Below are 17,188 nucleotides of genomic sequence, written 5' to 3' on the forward strand. Positions count from 1 at the left end.
TACTAGCAGCATCTGTTATCGCGAAGCACTGAGGTACGCCGTCGAGCTCACCACTCCCCCACGGCGGCTACGAGTTGCGTCACGGCGTTACGTATAGCCGTGACGACACATTCTCGCGTGATGAGACTTGTGGCGTCGTGATTTCCTGTAAGACTGGCGCCAAGAAGCTTGTTATTAGCAGCGTTGTGGAACGTGTAAGTAGCGTTCCTGGATTTCGGTGTGTGTTAAGAAAGCCGGGACGTGTGGGCAGTATGGAGCATGTGGCGTGTTAAATGCAGCTTATGGTTAAATGCTTTTGTACAGTAGTTTAGGCTTGTAGTGGAGGCAGAGAAAGCGGTTTAAATTAAGATCTAGACAAATAAAGTAAAATAAAATGTTAAAATGAAATCTGTGATACAAATACATACATCGGGGTTATCCAACCAGCATTGCTTGCTAACGTTTATGCATTTAGGCTGTTGTCACCTGGTAGTTAAACTATCCATCTGCTTGTTACTGTACAACAACTCTCAAGCAAATGCTTTTTTGTCTAACTTAAATGTGTCTGTCAGGGCACCTCTTTCTCTGTGGAATGGCGATTTGACTGCCCCAAACAGTATCTTTGTTTTGCCCACTCGGTGGCCTAAACTAGAGGGTTGAATCCCTGTATAACAGTTTTCACGTATGTACTTTCCATGTGATTACAAGTGAAGAGATGGACTGGCATATTGTCTGCTGCTACTTTCTGCTGGATGACAGTGACAAACCCAATGGCCAATGTCACAAACCTTTTGCATTATTTGGGGCCCCATATCAACACAATTGTTAGCAATGTCCTTTGTGTGTGCTTCACAAATGATCCACTAGCTACTATTGCTGGGACAGAAGATTGAACTTGTTGGATGTATGTTTTCAACCACAGATGCTTTGATTCAAACTCACCAATAATTTTACTGAAAATCAGGGATGTAACTATACAGGGAACAGGTCCTGCAACTGCTGGGGGGCCAAGGATTTTCAGGGGGCCCTTGACAAACTGCTGCAATATATCTTTATGGAAAATGTTTTGTTCCCTGTTGTTTGGGTTACAATGATGTTGCCGTGGGGCCCAATAACGAGTAATTCTCACTGCTCAAAAGTTTATGTAGGAGTATGTTTTGTATCACTCAGTAATTATATCCCAATAGAAACAGCTGATGTTACTCATAATGGGCAGCTCCTATATAGTGAATAAAGTACCCCCTATTGTAAAATATAAGGATACTATAAGTTCCCGAGGAGTTTCAAGACCTTTTATACATGTCATGGAACTCCAAGGTAACTTCTAATGTCCTCATATCTTGCAACTGGGGGTACTTTATTATAATACACAAATTTCAGTGAATCATGTGACAGAAATGACATCAGAACTCACCGTTTATAAGGATATAATTTACAAGATATTCATAGCTTTTGTGTATTATATAGTGAATAAAGTACCCCCTCTTGTAAAATATAAGGATATTATTAGTTACCGAGGAGTTTCATGACCATATAAAAACACGAGGCCGAAGGCCGAGTGTTTTTATACAGGTCATGGAACTCCGAGGTAACTTCTAATATCCTCATATTTTACAACTGGGGGTACTTTATTTATTATAATACACAAATTTTAATGTCATGTGACAGAAATGACATCACTACTCACGTTTATAACTGATGACATCACTACTCACCGTTTATAAGGATATAATTTACAGGATATTCATGGCTTTTGTGTATTATAAAGTGTTACATGAATGAGTGTGCTTATAATTGGGTCAGTGGAATTTGCCTCAAGTTTAAACACTTCAATTCTGCCTGCCCCTGCTCTCTGCTGTCATTGCTTGATATACAAATTATGAACTTAAACCTAAAGTGTAGAGGACCAATGAGCTAATACTCAGTCAGTTCATTGGAGGTCAGCAAAGTTTGTCCTGCGTTTAAACCTACCTTCTGTCGTCAAACTTCTTTGCCTTATTGCTTGATACATAAATTACATAAATCTCATTGAAAGTAACATTAAGTTTTTGCATAAATTATGTTAATTACATATTTGCAGGGGGCCCAATTACTGGTCATTCCACTACTGAAATGTTCATGTAGGAGACACTATAATGTTTCTATAACAGGTTGTTAAAAGATATTGTTAAAATTATTAATTTTCTAATAAGTCAGTCAGTCAGTTCATTGGTGGTCAGTGGAATTTGTGCCATCATGCGTCTCTGATGTGCGTCTACATAAGTTGTGTAAGTTTGTAGGCAAGTCAGGGCAGTTTTGTGGAAGTTACATAAGTGCATAAGTTTTATAGTAACTTCATACTGAACTGATGCAAATTGTTCACAACTTGGTCAAGCCCCCTTTCACAGAAGATTTCCCTAGGCATGGGACAACAGTACCCCCTCTCCCTCCATGATGGCAGCCCTTCCCAACGTCAGCACAGTTTGAGTTTGCAGAGGTACATGCCTAGGGTCCTAGTGCCCCCACACCGTTGAACCCTAGCTAGTGCCTCATTTGCCTACCCCACAGTCTTGGTGCAGAAATAATCACTTATGTCTACTATTTTTCCTTCCAAAACATTTATAAACATACCAAGCTCAACAAATAATCAGGTCAGACGTGCAACACCTAATGTCACAATGTGCAGTATGTATATGAACAGCCTTTTATTTGAAGTGTATAATATATATATATATATGTTAGTGGTTCGGCCTTTTATCAGCAGGATTTGGCCGATTCCTTCGGCCTGGCCAAACTGAATCCTAATTTGAATAATCAGGAAGGGAAATTGCATGACTTTTGTCACAAAACAAGGAAGTAAAAAATGTTTTCCCCTTCCCAGCCTTAATTTGCATATGCAAATTAGGGAATCGGTTCAGTATTTGGCCGAATCTTTCACGAAGGAGTCGGGGGTTCGGCCGCATCCAAAAAAGTCTCTCTCTAATATAATATAGAGAGTGATATTCTGAGAATTTGCAATTGGTGTTCATTTTTCATTACTTGTGGTTTTTGAGTTATTTAGCGTTTTATTCACCAGCTATCCAGTTTGCAGTTTCAGCAATCTGGTTGCTAGGGTCCAAATTACCCTAGCAACAATGCACTGATTTGAAAAGAGACTTGAATATGAGAGGGCCTGAATATACAGATGAGCTACAAAAGTTAGCAATAGCATTTGTAGGCTTACAGATCACCTGACTATAGCTGGGAAGGGTGGGAGCTACAACATGGAGCTGGTCACTGCTTCTGTATAACTATACCAAACAAGGGAAAGTTGTGCTCACCACTAATTTTTAAAATCATTAGGTGGGGGTCACAGCCTCATTGCACCCCCGCCTAATGATTTTAAAAATTAGTGGTGAGCACAACTTTCCCTTGTTTGTTATAGTTATACAGGAGCAGTGACCAGCTCCATGTTGTAGCTCCCACCCTGCCATTAATACAATGGCAGTAAGCATTGTATTAAATAACGTTTACCTTTTGTCTCTTGGATACCTTCTTCTTTTTAAAATGTGTATTTCGTGTGGTAGCTCTATGAGCATGAAATGCTAAGGAAGCAAACTGAATTTCGCTTTATGAAATAACATTTTTATAGTGCTTTTCTATAATAAAATGCCAATAATATAATAGGTTACAGACTATTGTTATTTAAGTGCTTCAGTGATTATTTCTAAAGCCTATACTAAGTCTGTTTAATAGAACAGTGGTCTGGTGGTCTAAATGAGGACTATAATACAGTGTACACATTGGTATGACTAGCAGTTAGGCAGGTTATATACAGACTTAGGGTAGGGGCACACTGGGAGATTTAGTCGCTTGGCGGCTAATTACCTCACCTTTTCGGCGACCAATCTCCCAAACGCCTTCCCTCTATTTTGTGCCGGCTATAATGAAAAATCGACTGCGCTAAAGCACATGCGGCACTTCGTATTCCGAAGTTTCCTCGTGAGGCGACTTCGGAATACCCGTACCCTTAAGGTTGAACTTGATGGACGTGTCTTTTTTCAACCTAACTTTTAAATAACTGTTCCTTTGTTTTTCAGTAAGTGTGTGTCTATGTGAGCCTTTAAAGTGGAGTAGTTTGATTTCATAATTTTAAAATCCTGGCTCTCTTTAAAACAGGAAAGTGCTTTTACAGTGTTAGGTGATGGTAAAATGTCTGCTAACCCACAATTCGTTTAAGGGTCTGTCCTCACGAGCTGGGACGACTAATCTCCTCTTCTTTGGGGCGACAATCTCCCCAAACTGCCTGCCCTCCGCCGGCTAAAATGAAAATCGCCTGTGGCAATGCACTCATAGCGCTTCGATTTCCGAAGTCACTGAAGTTTCCGCACGTGCATTCCCCCAGGCGATTTTCATCTTAGCCGGTGAAGTGCAAGGGGAAGGCACTTTGGGGAGGTTGTCGCCCCAAAAAAGAGGAGATTTTGTCGTGTGGCCAGACCCTTAAGCATTTATAGATATTTTGACTGCTTTAAACATACAAGTACAAATGTACATATTTATCTGACATTATAAACTGGCTGTCCTTATGTTTGCTTGCTTATTCTTTAGATCTCTTTGCTATGGAAAAGAAATTGGCTGAGTACAAATGTAACACAAATGAAGCAATACAACTGAAATTAGGTATGGTATCATTTTTCAGTGTATTTTTGATTCAAATTGTATTTAGATTTTTTTTATTGTTAAATCAATAATTTATGTTTTTACCCTCTTGTACTGGTGAAAGTAGTAATTTTTTTAGTTTTAAATATATAAACACATATGGAAAAGGCACAATCTATTGTCAATTAAAGATTTTATGCAATTTACATCTCTGAGTTTCTTTTGTTGAAATTGTAAACAATGTATCTGTTTGCAGATGACAAAACTATGTAGGCCAGTTAAAGTTCAGCTGAATCGCTTCACCATTTTGCCATTTTAAACAGCCTAATAATTTGCCATTGTGTTAAAGTCCACTAATTTCCATTGAAGCAACCCTGTCTATGGTAGCTAGAAATAATGCACCCTACAAACTGTATATGTAACTGTGTGAAAAATTGTGGAAAATTGCTAATATGCTACTTTTACATCCTGCATCTGAGATGTTAAAGATGTTAAGCTTCACAATCTAGTGCAGGAAAAACCTTGATTTTCTATAACCGCTCTGAAATTGTGTCTGTAAACTATTGAGCTCTAATAAACTTTGATGTGCAACCTTGCAAGAAAAGCAAAACTGATGCGCCTATTTCAAATTCAGTTATCCTAGAGGACTCTTGTTTTGATCCTGAAAACCTCAATCAGTGTTTTATTGTTCCCAGATGTACAGGTGGTGTTTCATGTCCTTATATCTGCTGTTTTGTTTCCTGTTCAGTGCGCTTTCCAGAAGACATTGAAGATGAGAGCATGACATTTAACCCAGAGTACAGCCACCAGATTTTTGGTGATGAGTAAGGACACTTTTTTGCATTATCACTTTACCATTAGAAGTACCAGCACATCATATATTCCAAAAAGCATATCTGTATTGTAAAATTATTTCCTTTCTTGTAGTTTTACAATTTGTTTTTTCTTGCTACAGTAAGCTTTCTTTCTATTATATTTGTACTGTTCCACAGCTTTTCTCACTTTGTCCTAGTTATTATTCAAAGGAACATATGGATAAACATTAGGAAACACATTATCCTGTTTGATTTATACTGGCAATCCTTAGACATACATACAATAATTATTTTTAAGAGGAGCTAAAGCCTAAAAAAAGTATATAGCTAGAAATGCTTAATTTTGTTCACTGAATTTACAGTACCAGCAGCTTTATCACAGTAATTAGCTGTGCGGTCCACAGGAGTTCCCTATGGAGTTCCCTATATTGGGTCTTGTTAGGCTGTCTTGCATGTATGTAGTACTCCTCATGCTCATTATTATTGTAAGACAATTTACAATTGGCAATAAAATAACATTTAAAGGAACAGTAACACTAAAAATTATTCAAAATCTATTCTATACTCCTCTAACAATGCATCCACCCTGCACAAAATTTCTTTTTTCAAGTGCTTAATGTAAAATTATCTTTAAAAAGTTATTTTATTTATACATAAAGCACTTGAAATAAGAAATATTGTGCGGGGTAGATGAATTGGTGGAGGGGTATAAAATGAATTTTGAAATTGGTAATTTTAAGTGTTACTGTTCCTTTAAACTAGATAGTTGCAAAGCAAAACAGTAATTAAAATGTTATCTGTATAAAAAGAAAAATTGTTATTGCTGAATAGCTCAATATTTTTTCTTATTTTGTCAGAGAGGTGGCCTTTGGATACAAAGGCTTGAAGATCCTGTTGTACTACAGTGCTGGGAACTTATCTACTATGTTTCGGGTGCAGTACAGCTCTAAAGTTAACGATAAGTTTGATTTGGTTCAGGTAAGAACCAATATTTCTGTACAGCTGAAAGGGGACCTATCAACCCATAAAATTATTCAGAATCCTATTTTATCACATTAGTCAAGCAAAATTAACTTTTATTACACTATATAAATTATTTCAATCTTGTTTCCTTCAGTTTGGGAATTCATAATTATAGAAAGCAGGCAGGAGCCATTTTGTGGACACTGTTATTAAAGGGATACTGTCATGGGAAGACATGTTTTTTCCAAAATGCATCAGTTAATATTGCTGCTCCAGCAGAATTCTGCAATAAAATCCATTTATCAAAAGAACAAACAGATTTTTTTATATTCAATTTTGAAATCTGACATGGGGCTAGACATTTTGTCAATTTCCCAGCTGCCCCTGGTCATGTGACTTGTGCCTGCACTTTAGGATGGAACTACTTTCTAGCAGGCTGTTATTTATCCTACTTATTGTAACTGAATCCGTCTCAGTGGGACTTGGCTTTTACTGTTGAGTGCTGTTCTTAGATCTTCCAGGAAGCTGTTCTCTTGTGTTAGGGAGCTGCTATCTGGTTACCTTCCCATTGTTCTGTTGTTAGACTGCTGGGGGGGGGCTGATATCACTCCAACTTGCAGTACAGAAGTAAACAGTGACTAAAGTTTATCAGAGCACAAGTCACATGACTGGGGGCAGCTGGGAAACTGACAATATCATGTCAGATTTCAAAATTGAATGTAACAAAATCTGTTTGCTCTTTTGAAAAATGGATTTCAGTGCAGAATTCTGCTGGAGCAGCACTATTAACTGATGCGTTTTGATAAAAAAAAAAATGTTTTCCCATGACATTATCCCTTTAAAGAGTCCAGAGAAGGGCAACTAAGCTGGTAAAGGTATGGAAAATCTCAGCTATGAGGAAAGACTGGCCAATTTTGGATTGTTCACGCTGGAGAAGAGCAGCTTAGGGAGGATATGATAACTATGTATAAATATATAAGGGGATCATATAATAATCTCTTGAATGCTTTATTACCAGTAGGTCCTTCCAGCTAACGAGGGCACCCATTCCAATTAGAAGAAAGTTACAGTGAGAGCTGTGAAGATATGGAATTCTCTCCCAGATACATGAGAGTACAGCTGTACTGGTTGACACATTAGATAGCTTTAAGAAGGGGGTTGGATGGCTTTTTAGCAAATGAGGGAATAAAGGCTTATGAAAGATAGCTCATAGTACAAGTTGATCCAGGGACTGTTCCGATTGCCATCTTGGAGTAAGGAAGGAATTTTCCTCCTCTGAGGCAAATTGGACAGGCTTCAAATTGGGTTGAAGCCTGGATCAACTAGCACAGTGATCCCCAACCAGTAGCTCGTGAGCAACATGTTGCTCTCCGACCCCTTGGATGTTGCTCCCAGTGGCTTCAAAGCAGGTGATCATTTTTGAATTCCAGGCTTGGAAGTAAGTTTTGGTTGTATAAAAACCAGGTGCAGTGCAAAAGAGAGTCTCAATGTATGTTGACAATCCACATAGGGACTACCACATGGCCAATTTACAGCACTTATTTGGCACCCCAAGAACATTTTTCGTGCATGTGTTGCTCCCCAACTCCTTTTACTTTTGAATGTTGCTCACAGGTTCAAAAGGTTGGGGATCCCTGAACTAGCAGCTAGGCAGGTTTTATATAGACTTAAAAAGTTGAACTTGATGGACGTGTGCCTTTTTTCAATCTAATAATGCATTTTCCTTATGCACTTTTTAAATTATATGAAATCTGAACCAGGACAGACAATAACTGCTTTTAAACTTGTGTAAAAAATAAAATTTTGTTAAAACTAAATGGTTATCATGGGGTGGCAGTGGATTTGCTTGCTAGATTCTCTGTAGGGAATGTGAGCTTAGTAACAACAGTAAGAATAATTTAAAAAAGTCCCTCTTGCTTGCTAGGTGCGTTGATGATTTTGTATTGTAAAGACTGCATCATCACCAGGATTATAAATGCATACTGATGAGACACATTACTAGACATATTAATTAGAGACAAAGAACAGGAACATTTTTAAGGCACATAAACATTTGGTTCACCAGTCATGACATCTAGGACTTGTGCCCTGGCTTTATAAAATTTCTTAAAGCAGCCCTTAACCTAGAAAGCATTACCTCAGCTGTACAGTTGTTATACTCTTTCCCATGCTATGCTTACATTGGTAATGACTGTCCTGCACTTGTTTTCTTTGTCTATCAACTAAACATTTAGCATAAATCTATGCTATTTGGAATGTTCACACACATTCCGGAATATGAATAGATCTGCAGCAGTAACATGAGCCATTACCAAGGATTATGGTGTAGCTGGGGAATTATCATTGTTTTTCATGGCATTAAAAAAACATACAAACCAAAAGACTGCTTGCTTTTAAATGAGACATATGCTTATTATTTAGAACCTATACAATATAAGACATCATGCATAGGAGTTTTTGTGTAAATTTGTAAATAAAGTTTCCCATAGAAAGGCAGCCATTTGCTTATGCCTCTGCATCGGTGATCCCTCAAAGCTGTGAGCGGGTGCGCTCATACAAATTCTGAGACCAGTGCATACAGTGTGTGAAAAAACAAAATTTTGTATTAATTCTGACCTGAGCGCACAGTATTTAGAGTTTAAAATGTGCACAAATAATTTTGTTGTGCACAGAGCCGAGAAGGAATTTGCAAGCCTATTGGGCCCAGAACCATGGTCTCCCCATCTGCTTTCTGATTGAGACTAATGGTGGCCATACATAGATTTAAGCTGCCGTTTCAGGTCCATTAGACTGATTCAGCAGCTTATTTGCCAGTGTATGGGGCATTCCATCGGACCTCCCTGACCGATGTTTGCCCAAAAATTGGCCAGATATTGATTAGGTAGGTTTGATTTTCTCTAGTGCCAAAGGATTTGATTAGCCCAATATTGCCCTGCCTTTGGTTGGCATAGCGGGGGAAAGATCCGCTCATTTGGTAACCTCGTTAAATGAGCGCATTTTAAAGGAGAATTCAACCCTAAAGGTAAAAAAACCCTGACCCCCCCGATTAAGTGTTACCCCGGGCAAATGCCCCATACGTTTTACTTACCCCCCACAGTGCAGATTCAGGCGTCGGCGTTCACGGACACCGTGTTGAGCCGCTTTGGTAATCTTTGGGATGAGACCGGTGCTTCAGCAATTTTCGTGAGTTACAACGCATGCGCAGTTGTCGCAAAACAGAAAATTGCTCCAACTCCACATGGTCTCATTCTGAAGAGACTGTAACTGTAGGGTTGAATTCTCCTTTAATATGGCCACCTTAAGAGTCTAAGATATAATTTGGGGTAGGCAGGAAGTTGACTTGTATGCATTCTCCTTGTTTGATTGAGACTGTTTTTCTTTCTTGTCCAAATGGAAGATTCTACCAAATGGAAGATTCTATGGCTATATATCATCAATGTATTTTACATTAGTTTAGATATGTTTGTGGTATGATTAAATTGAAAGAAAACCTCCTGATTTAACTTGCAACCAAAGTGGAATTTGCAAATATATGGGCATTATTTCCATTAAGTAAACACAGAGCAGACTGTTTTTCTTTCTTGTCCAAATGGAAGATTATGTGGCTATATATCCTAAATGTATTTTACATCAGTACTGGTATGGTATGATGATACCATATTTACCTTGAAACCAAAGTGGCAGTTGCAAATATATAAATCCATTAAGTGGACAGCAGTACAAAAACAACCAGGAAACCACACACAAAACAGGTTTTTTTTTTCATATTTTTTTATAGATAGGACAGGCCACTTCAATGGCAAATACTTCCTCCAAAGGCTAGAAGATTCAGTCCTACAAAAAACTGTTAATGAAGATCTATTAATCACTTTAATATTTGGAAATTACTAAATTCTTTATATTAAATTTTTTTAATTTATTTTCGTGGATATTCTGCTAGGGCTCTTGGTGGGACTTTTATATTAAATAATAAATCTTGGAAATGTTGCTAAAGAGGAAGAAGATTAATGTAATGCAAAAAAAAGTGCTTGGGTCATTGGTTAGCGCTGTGTTGGCTCTTGTTCTGAATGCAAAAAAGAAAGACTTGAATATAAAATCTGGAGGACCCAAAGCAGAATTTGGTGCCCCTTTTCATTATTGCTCCCCTAACCTACAGATGTAAAACACAATAAAGTGCTATTCATCTGCAGGTGCATTGCATCAACTAGGGGATAAAGGCTGAAAAGACGGGAATTAGTAGCATGTTGCATTAGCCTTTTGTAGTGTATTTTGTTCTAAGCGTCTTAATTTCCCTGTTTTTAATGGCAAGTAGCAAGGATCTTGCTTTTGAACTAATACTTATCGTGCATGTAAACGGTGTGAAAGGGCTGCTTAGCAAGTTAACACAAAGTGTTCTTGTGTCAACCCTTGTGGATATAGATACAATACAAACATTCCAGCTGAACTCCGGCAGACTCCATTGAGTTAAAACCTGGCTTTATTGTTTAATTGCCCTCCCCTACGCTGAGAGAAAGAAGCCAACTGAATAGGATGCAAGCTCATTTTGTTGAATGCAGTGGTAGGCTCTTAGAAACTGTATTGAAGGGGCACGATTTTGTTAAGTTGAGACCAATTCATTAGATTTTATTGCCTGGCGAGAAACGGTAATATGTTATTGTGTATAGTTCATCAAATATTCATGGTTAAAGATAAGTAGTAAATGTCTTCATTGAAGTGGCCTTAGGGGATTTGAAAAAGAATATGGAGTCTGCTCAGCTGACAGTCTGCAGGGAGACAACGCTTGTTTAACAAGCTTACGTCTAATCTCTGATTACAATTTGTCTGACAGGATTTCCTCTTGCAGATTGTTGGAGATCTGCATAAAACCTTTCACAAAAGTTGTAAATGCTTGTAATCCTAAATTGATGATCTTGACTTGCACTTTGCCTTTCCATAAGTAAATGCTGCTTATTTAGATTTTTTTTGACATCATACATTTCTTATAAAGTATTTACATTTTTTGTTACTTGACTTGTTGCTTGTCTGCTATTTTACAGACTTCAATATTTATATAAAATTAAAATGTATGCATTTTTATTCTTTTAATTGTGGAAATAGTATGTCACTCAAGGGCATTTAGGGAAACCAGAAGCATATTAAAAACAAAAAAATAAATAAGGATACCTTTTTATAAATGAACTTGAAATATATCGTATCGGTGCTACTTGCTTATACTATTTGGCCAGCATTTACTGTATATCAGCAATATAGGCAGTGATAAAAATATATTGCATAAAACAGCTCATATGTAAGTACACCATTTTCATAAAATACTTTTCTAGTAATATGTACCATTGGGTAATCATAAATAGAAAATTACCATTTTAAAATATAATGTCCGCCCCCGGAATAGTACGATTCACTGTGCAAACAAACTATACTTCTTAGGTCACATGAGCCAATGAACAGACAGAGTTGTGTCTTTTGCTTCAACACTTTGTCCTGTTACAGATAGAGCTGCAGTATTTCTGGTCAGGTGATCTCTGAGGCAGCACACAGACCATCACGAATTGGGGGTTCAAGGCAAGATATGTAAAAGAGCAATTTGTAATTAAATATATATTCCAGTTTGGTAAGATTTTTTAATATGCTGCTTAATATGATATAAACGATCTGTTGCTTAAGTATTCATTTTGGGGGTATATTTTTCCTTTAATTTGGCATTGCTATTAGTGTCTTGATCTCTGTTTGCCACCACAATTGTTGGCCATCAATTTTAAAGGCATTTTAGATGTATGAAGCTTATATTAAATTTTCATTTTCGCAATAGTTCCTTTTTAAGTGTAAGAGCAAAGGAGAGCGGGTGGGGTTGGCACATGCAGAGGTAGTGAATGAAACAGGAAGATGCAGGTAGAGGTTGGGAGTGATTCCTATGATGGTACTATTTTGCAGGTTAGGGTTGTCCAGACCCCCACATCACTAACCTGCATCTTTAGTGGGGCAAGGAGGTATCTCAATTGCAGTCATCTCTTGCTGATGCTGGGGTTCCACTTCCATAAATTTCATTGGCTATACCATGTTCTAAGCTGATACTTAAAAGATTAAAAAGAACAAAGGGTCATGGGGCCTGGCCATAAACAGGCAGATCTGTTTTGTTTTGTTTGGTTATTACACAAGCATATATGCACAACCCCTCTAATTTATGTAGTTGTTCCCATGAAGGCTAAACAGTGGTATCAGCATGTGTCGTTTCTTCACATTTCAGTACCTATAACTTAACACTTTTCTTTTTTTCTCTTTTTAAGCCAGATGATGTTGAAAATAAAATCCATGAACTAATTCCTGCAGGTTTCTGCAGTGGTACCGATGATTTTATAACTTTGTTGGAAAAGGAGGTGAATTTTAAACCCTTTGGAACCATTGTTCATACTTACACTGTTCACAATGAAGATGCTGGCGAAGATATCTCATATCAGATATACAAGGTATATAACTTTTCCCATGCAGAATTAATTTTAAAGGAAGATTGATATTATTTAATGAGTTGCACAATAAGTGCTAATTTCCTGAGTAACTGTTGAATCTTTAACATACATTGTGTCTGTATTAAACTTTTAAATATCTTAGGCTGATTGCATACTGAAAAGCCAAAACATGGGATACACTTATATATGTGGTCATGACTTGGGTTTCAGCAATCTTTGCATTGTCAGTATGTTAGCCCCGATGGCCTTCTTCCCAGCTTGAATGGCTGTCAGTGGTTTCCAAGACTTTAAGTTCCATCTGACTTTTGATTACATTTTCCCTAGGCTGACATGACGAGTCCAGGCTTTCGAGAGTACCATGAAAGACTCCAAACCTTCATGATGTGGTTTATTGAAACTGCTAGCTATATAGATGTAGATGACGAGAAATGGGACTACTTTCTAGTGTAAGTACTACTCTAAAACAACATAAGTCCTTCCGTCTTTTTTAAAGCCTGAATTTTAATTTGTGGTCACCAATTATGCAGTAAGAGTATAATGATATTTTTTCCCAGGAAAGACAAAACCATTGTTTACAAGTCTCGTTGTTTCTTTCATTATGTTTTGGAGACCTTCAGAATAGTGCTGAATTAAACGCTGTTGTCCACTGGAGCTCTCAATGTAGGCTTAAACAGTAAAATGAGCTTTGCCTGTCTCTCCTTTTACTTGCCACCTATTCATCTGCACAATAGGCGAGTGCACTGAAGTGATGCAAAGAGGTCTGATTTATCCAAGTTGCAGCTCACCAATTAAGCGAATTGTGCATTCAGAATATAGCAGGTGTACCCACAGAACCCTCACAGAGTAGCTTGCTGACACTGGAAATTCACTCTCAGAATGGGAAAGGAAAATGGACCCTGCGTGGGAGCACGTCTGTAATTGACCCGCTTGGCTTTCTGTTTTATCTGCAGATTTGAGAAGTATAATAAGGATGGAGCTACACTCTTTGCAACCGTAGGCTACATGACAGTCTATAATTACTATGTGTACCCAGACAAAACCCGGCCACGTGTAAGGTAATTATCAGTGTAACACGTGCCTTTTTTTTTCTCCCTTCTTTTATTTCAGAGGTGAATCTTACTGAAGATCCTTGTACTGGCTTTAATTGTATGGAGTTTGCAGGGAACAAAGGCAAGAAAACGTCTCCGTTAATTAGGGCCAGAACAACCATTTCTTTTCAGAAAGACCAGTAATTGAAGGATTTTATCTTTTGAAATGTGGATGTGTCTTATTGGTGGCAGTAAAATATATTTCACTTACTAGTATCAAACTTTGACTCCACAGACTGTTGGCCCCTACTAACAGATGTGTTTGTAGACATACAAACAGATGTAACTATATAAGAATATACTTTTGCTCAATATGAAAAAATTATTTTTGTATTGTGTTTTATAAATATGAGCAGTTGGCTTAAGAAACTTATTTCTAATAAAGTTCTTTAAAGACTGATTCGAAGGGTTCACCTTTTACTATGGTTGCACAGATCACAAAGCACATAGTTATATATAGTGTGTATATGTATATATATATGTGTGTGTATGTGTTCTACAGTATGACTGCAATGCAAAATGAAGCAGATAACCTTCCAATGCTGTGGCACATAAATGAATGCCAGTTGTAACCATTAAATGTCTGGTCTTAAAGTAGCTATATTTTGGTGTTGTCAAAGTTTGTGGGGGAAAGTTGCTGTTTGCTGGGCTTATAGAGATATCATAAAGCAGGGCTGTGTGTGGTGTCTACTACAGTGAAGTTACGGTGTCAGATTCTAGCACCTAAAGTGTTAAGTGTAAATATACATTACACTAAAAACAGTGTTAGTGTCACAGTGTCACATGGTTCTGAAGGCATTGTTTTAACATCTGAATAATGTAATTTACCCAGATGGGTGTTCCAATGGAGCTGTTTGTGGATAACCCTGAGCTGCTGTGATCTGTTGATCATCAGCTAAATATCTACTGGTAGATAACATGCTCACTTCTGGGCACACTTCTCATGAGCGCAGTTTTGTAAACTTTGACATTTTCTTTACAGCCAGATGTTGGTTTTGCCACCATTTCAAGGGGAAGGTCACGGTGCCCAGCTTATGGAAACAGTTCACAGATATTATGTATCTGCTCCCAATATTTTGGACATCACAGGTACTGGTTACATTACTGTCTAATATAGATTTATTTATTATTATATAGATTTGCATGTGCCAGAAGTGAAAAATATGATAACAGAAGGTACAGCATTAAATATACGTTTTTTTAAATTGTATTAATGCATCAAGTTCCCTCACATACAAGAATAAACATATAGTTAAACTGTTTACATTTCTTCTGTGTCTTTGTGGGGTCTTTTTTTATGAGCCCATAAGTTTCCCTCAGCAAAATTTACCTACATCAAGCATTTTATTGTAAAATATGCTGATGTACTGTTTAATCCTGTATAAAGAACTTTTTACAACTAGTTTCAAGGTGGTCAATGTTTTCATTTGTGCTTTTCTAGCTAGATTCTTTTTTAAAGAATTGCTTTGTAACCACTTGGCAGTGGAGAAAAGCACTCTATTATATGCAAGTACTGATGCTCATAGAATAGTCTGAAGTAATTAAAGGGCCCATAAAGGGTTGCAAAGACTGCTTAGGAAAGCAAAGGAAGTTTCTTTAGTTCTGGTTATTGAGAACATTGCAGCTCTACTTTTGCAAACAATGGTCTTGGTTTCCGTTGGAACAATTCTAATCTTTTGATTGTTGTTATTGTACTAGTGTTTGATCACCACTTAGCTGTTGTGAAAAAAGGAAATCTACACTGGGATTTAACATAAGGCTCCTCTGTGTTACTTACAGGACAATTGCGTTAGTAAGGAACCTGAGTGTATGTGCAGTTACTCATATTAAACTACATTTATGGGCCGATTCACTAACTTCGAGTGAAGGATTCGAAGGTAAAAAACTTTGAATTTCGAAGTTTTTTTTTGGCTACTTCGACCATCGAATGGGCTACTTCGACCTTCGACTACGACTTCGAATCGAAGGATTCGATAGTCGAAGTACTGTCTCTTTAAAAAAAACTTCGACCCCCTAGTTCGCCATCTAAAAGCTACCGAAGTCAATGTTAGCCTATGGGGGGAGGTCCCCATAGGCTTGCCTAACTTTTTTTGATCGAAGGATATTCCTTCGATCGTTGGATTTAAATCCTTCGAATTGTTCAATTTGAAGGATTTTATCGTTTGATCGAAGAAATAATCCTTCGATCGTACTATCTGCACTAAATCCTTCGACTTCGATATTCGAAGTCGAAGGATTTCAATTCCCAGTCGAATATCGAGGGTTAATTAACCCTCGATATTCGACCCTTAGTGAATCAGCCCCTTAGTCTTTTTTTCTGTCTGTGTCCTTTGAGGGGAAAGAGGCCCAATAGGTATTGGTCTTTGGAGATTGCTGGGTGTGGTAGGTGCAGATGTATACCAGAAGTGTTCTGGAAAACCTTTGCATGTCTAAAAGGACCTTAAAGGAAAGTTAAACTAAAGAAGTAGGCTAAAAATGTTGTGCATTATGTTTTGGGCTTCTGTACCAGCCCAAGGCAACCAACACACTTTAGCAGTAAAGATCTGTGTCTCCCAAAGATGCCCCAGTAGCCCCCCATCTTCTTTTCTGTTGATTCACTGCACATGCTTTGTTCTGCTGTCACTTACTGAGCTTAGGGACCCACTCACAATATACAGTACACATAGAATATAAATGTCACAATATAAGGCTTAGTAAGTAATATGGATAATCACTACATGGCAGCACAGAAACCAGTGCAACTAACAGAATTTAATAATCAGCCCTGTAGCATCAGCTTATATTACAGGCTAACCTCATTTTCTGCTGGATAATTTGTGATGACCCCTAAACTTATCATCTCAACAGCAGCTCAGAGCCCATTGAGCATGTGAGTTTCGCAGACACTTTCCAATATGGTGACCCCCTGTGACAAGTTTGAAGTCATGGATCATTGCTCCTATTGAGAAGCTGAAATTTTAGGCTGGTGCAATAAATTCAGTATTCAGTTTTAGCCATATTAATTTTTAGGGTTTAGTTGCCATAGGTGCAAAGATATAGTCTTATGAAAAGATGATCCATACAATTTTCAGACCGTGTGTGGATCGTCCCGACATTTTTCACACCATGTCTGTTGGTTGTTTAGTCGATCGGTCAGGTTAGAAGATTTCTGTCAGCTAACAATAATAATCTCTGCTTGTATTGCTTATCTGACTATATCAATGGGTGACAGTCACTTTGTCTGACATAACTTTCGTACAATTGTCAATTAATGGCCAGAACA

At 37.7% G+C, this 17,188-nt stretch overlaps 2 protein-coding genes across 2 annotated transcripts in view; one reads left to right on the forward strand and one right to left on the reverse strand.

The window, feature by feature from the left end:
* The window catches only part of slc25a12.L (solute carrier family 25 member 12 L homeolog), a 108,732-nt gene extending 108,705 nt beyond the window's left edge, over positions 1–27 (reverse strand). The window contains exon 1 of the mRNA XM_018234284.2: positions 4–27. Coding sequence (XP_018089773.1) covers positions 4–12 — 9 coding nt within the window. The 5' untranslated portion in view covers positions 13–27. The remainder of the gene's footprint in view (positions 1–3) is intronic.
* A 128-nt stretch (positions 28–155) lies between these two features.
* The window catches only part of hat1.L (histone acetyltransferase 1 L homeolog), a 34,540-nt gene continuing 17,507 nt past the window's right edge, over positions 156–17,188 (forward strand). The window contains 8 exon segments of the mRNA NM_001094404.1: positions 156–194; positions 4,546–4,617; positions 5,345–5,420; positions 6,269–6,389; positions 12,659–12,838; positions 13,163–13,284; positions 13,789–13,893; positions 14,909–15,015. Coding sequence (NP_001087873.1) covers positions 4,557–4,617; positions 5,345–5,420; positions 6,269–6,389; positions 12,659–12,838; positions 13,163–13,284; positions 13,789–13,893; positions 14,909–15,015 — 772 coding nt within the window. The 5' untranslated portion in view covers positions 156–194; positions 4,546–4,556.

This window comes from Xenopus laevis, chromosome 9_10L (genome assembly GCF_017654675.1).
Source record: "Xenopus laevis strain J_2021 chromosome 9_10L, Xenopus_laevis_v10.1, whole genome shotgun sequence".
Taxonomy (NCBI): Eukaryota; Metazoa; Chordata; class Amphibia; order Anura; family Pipidae; genus Xenopus; species Xenopus laevis.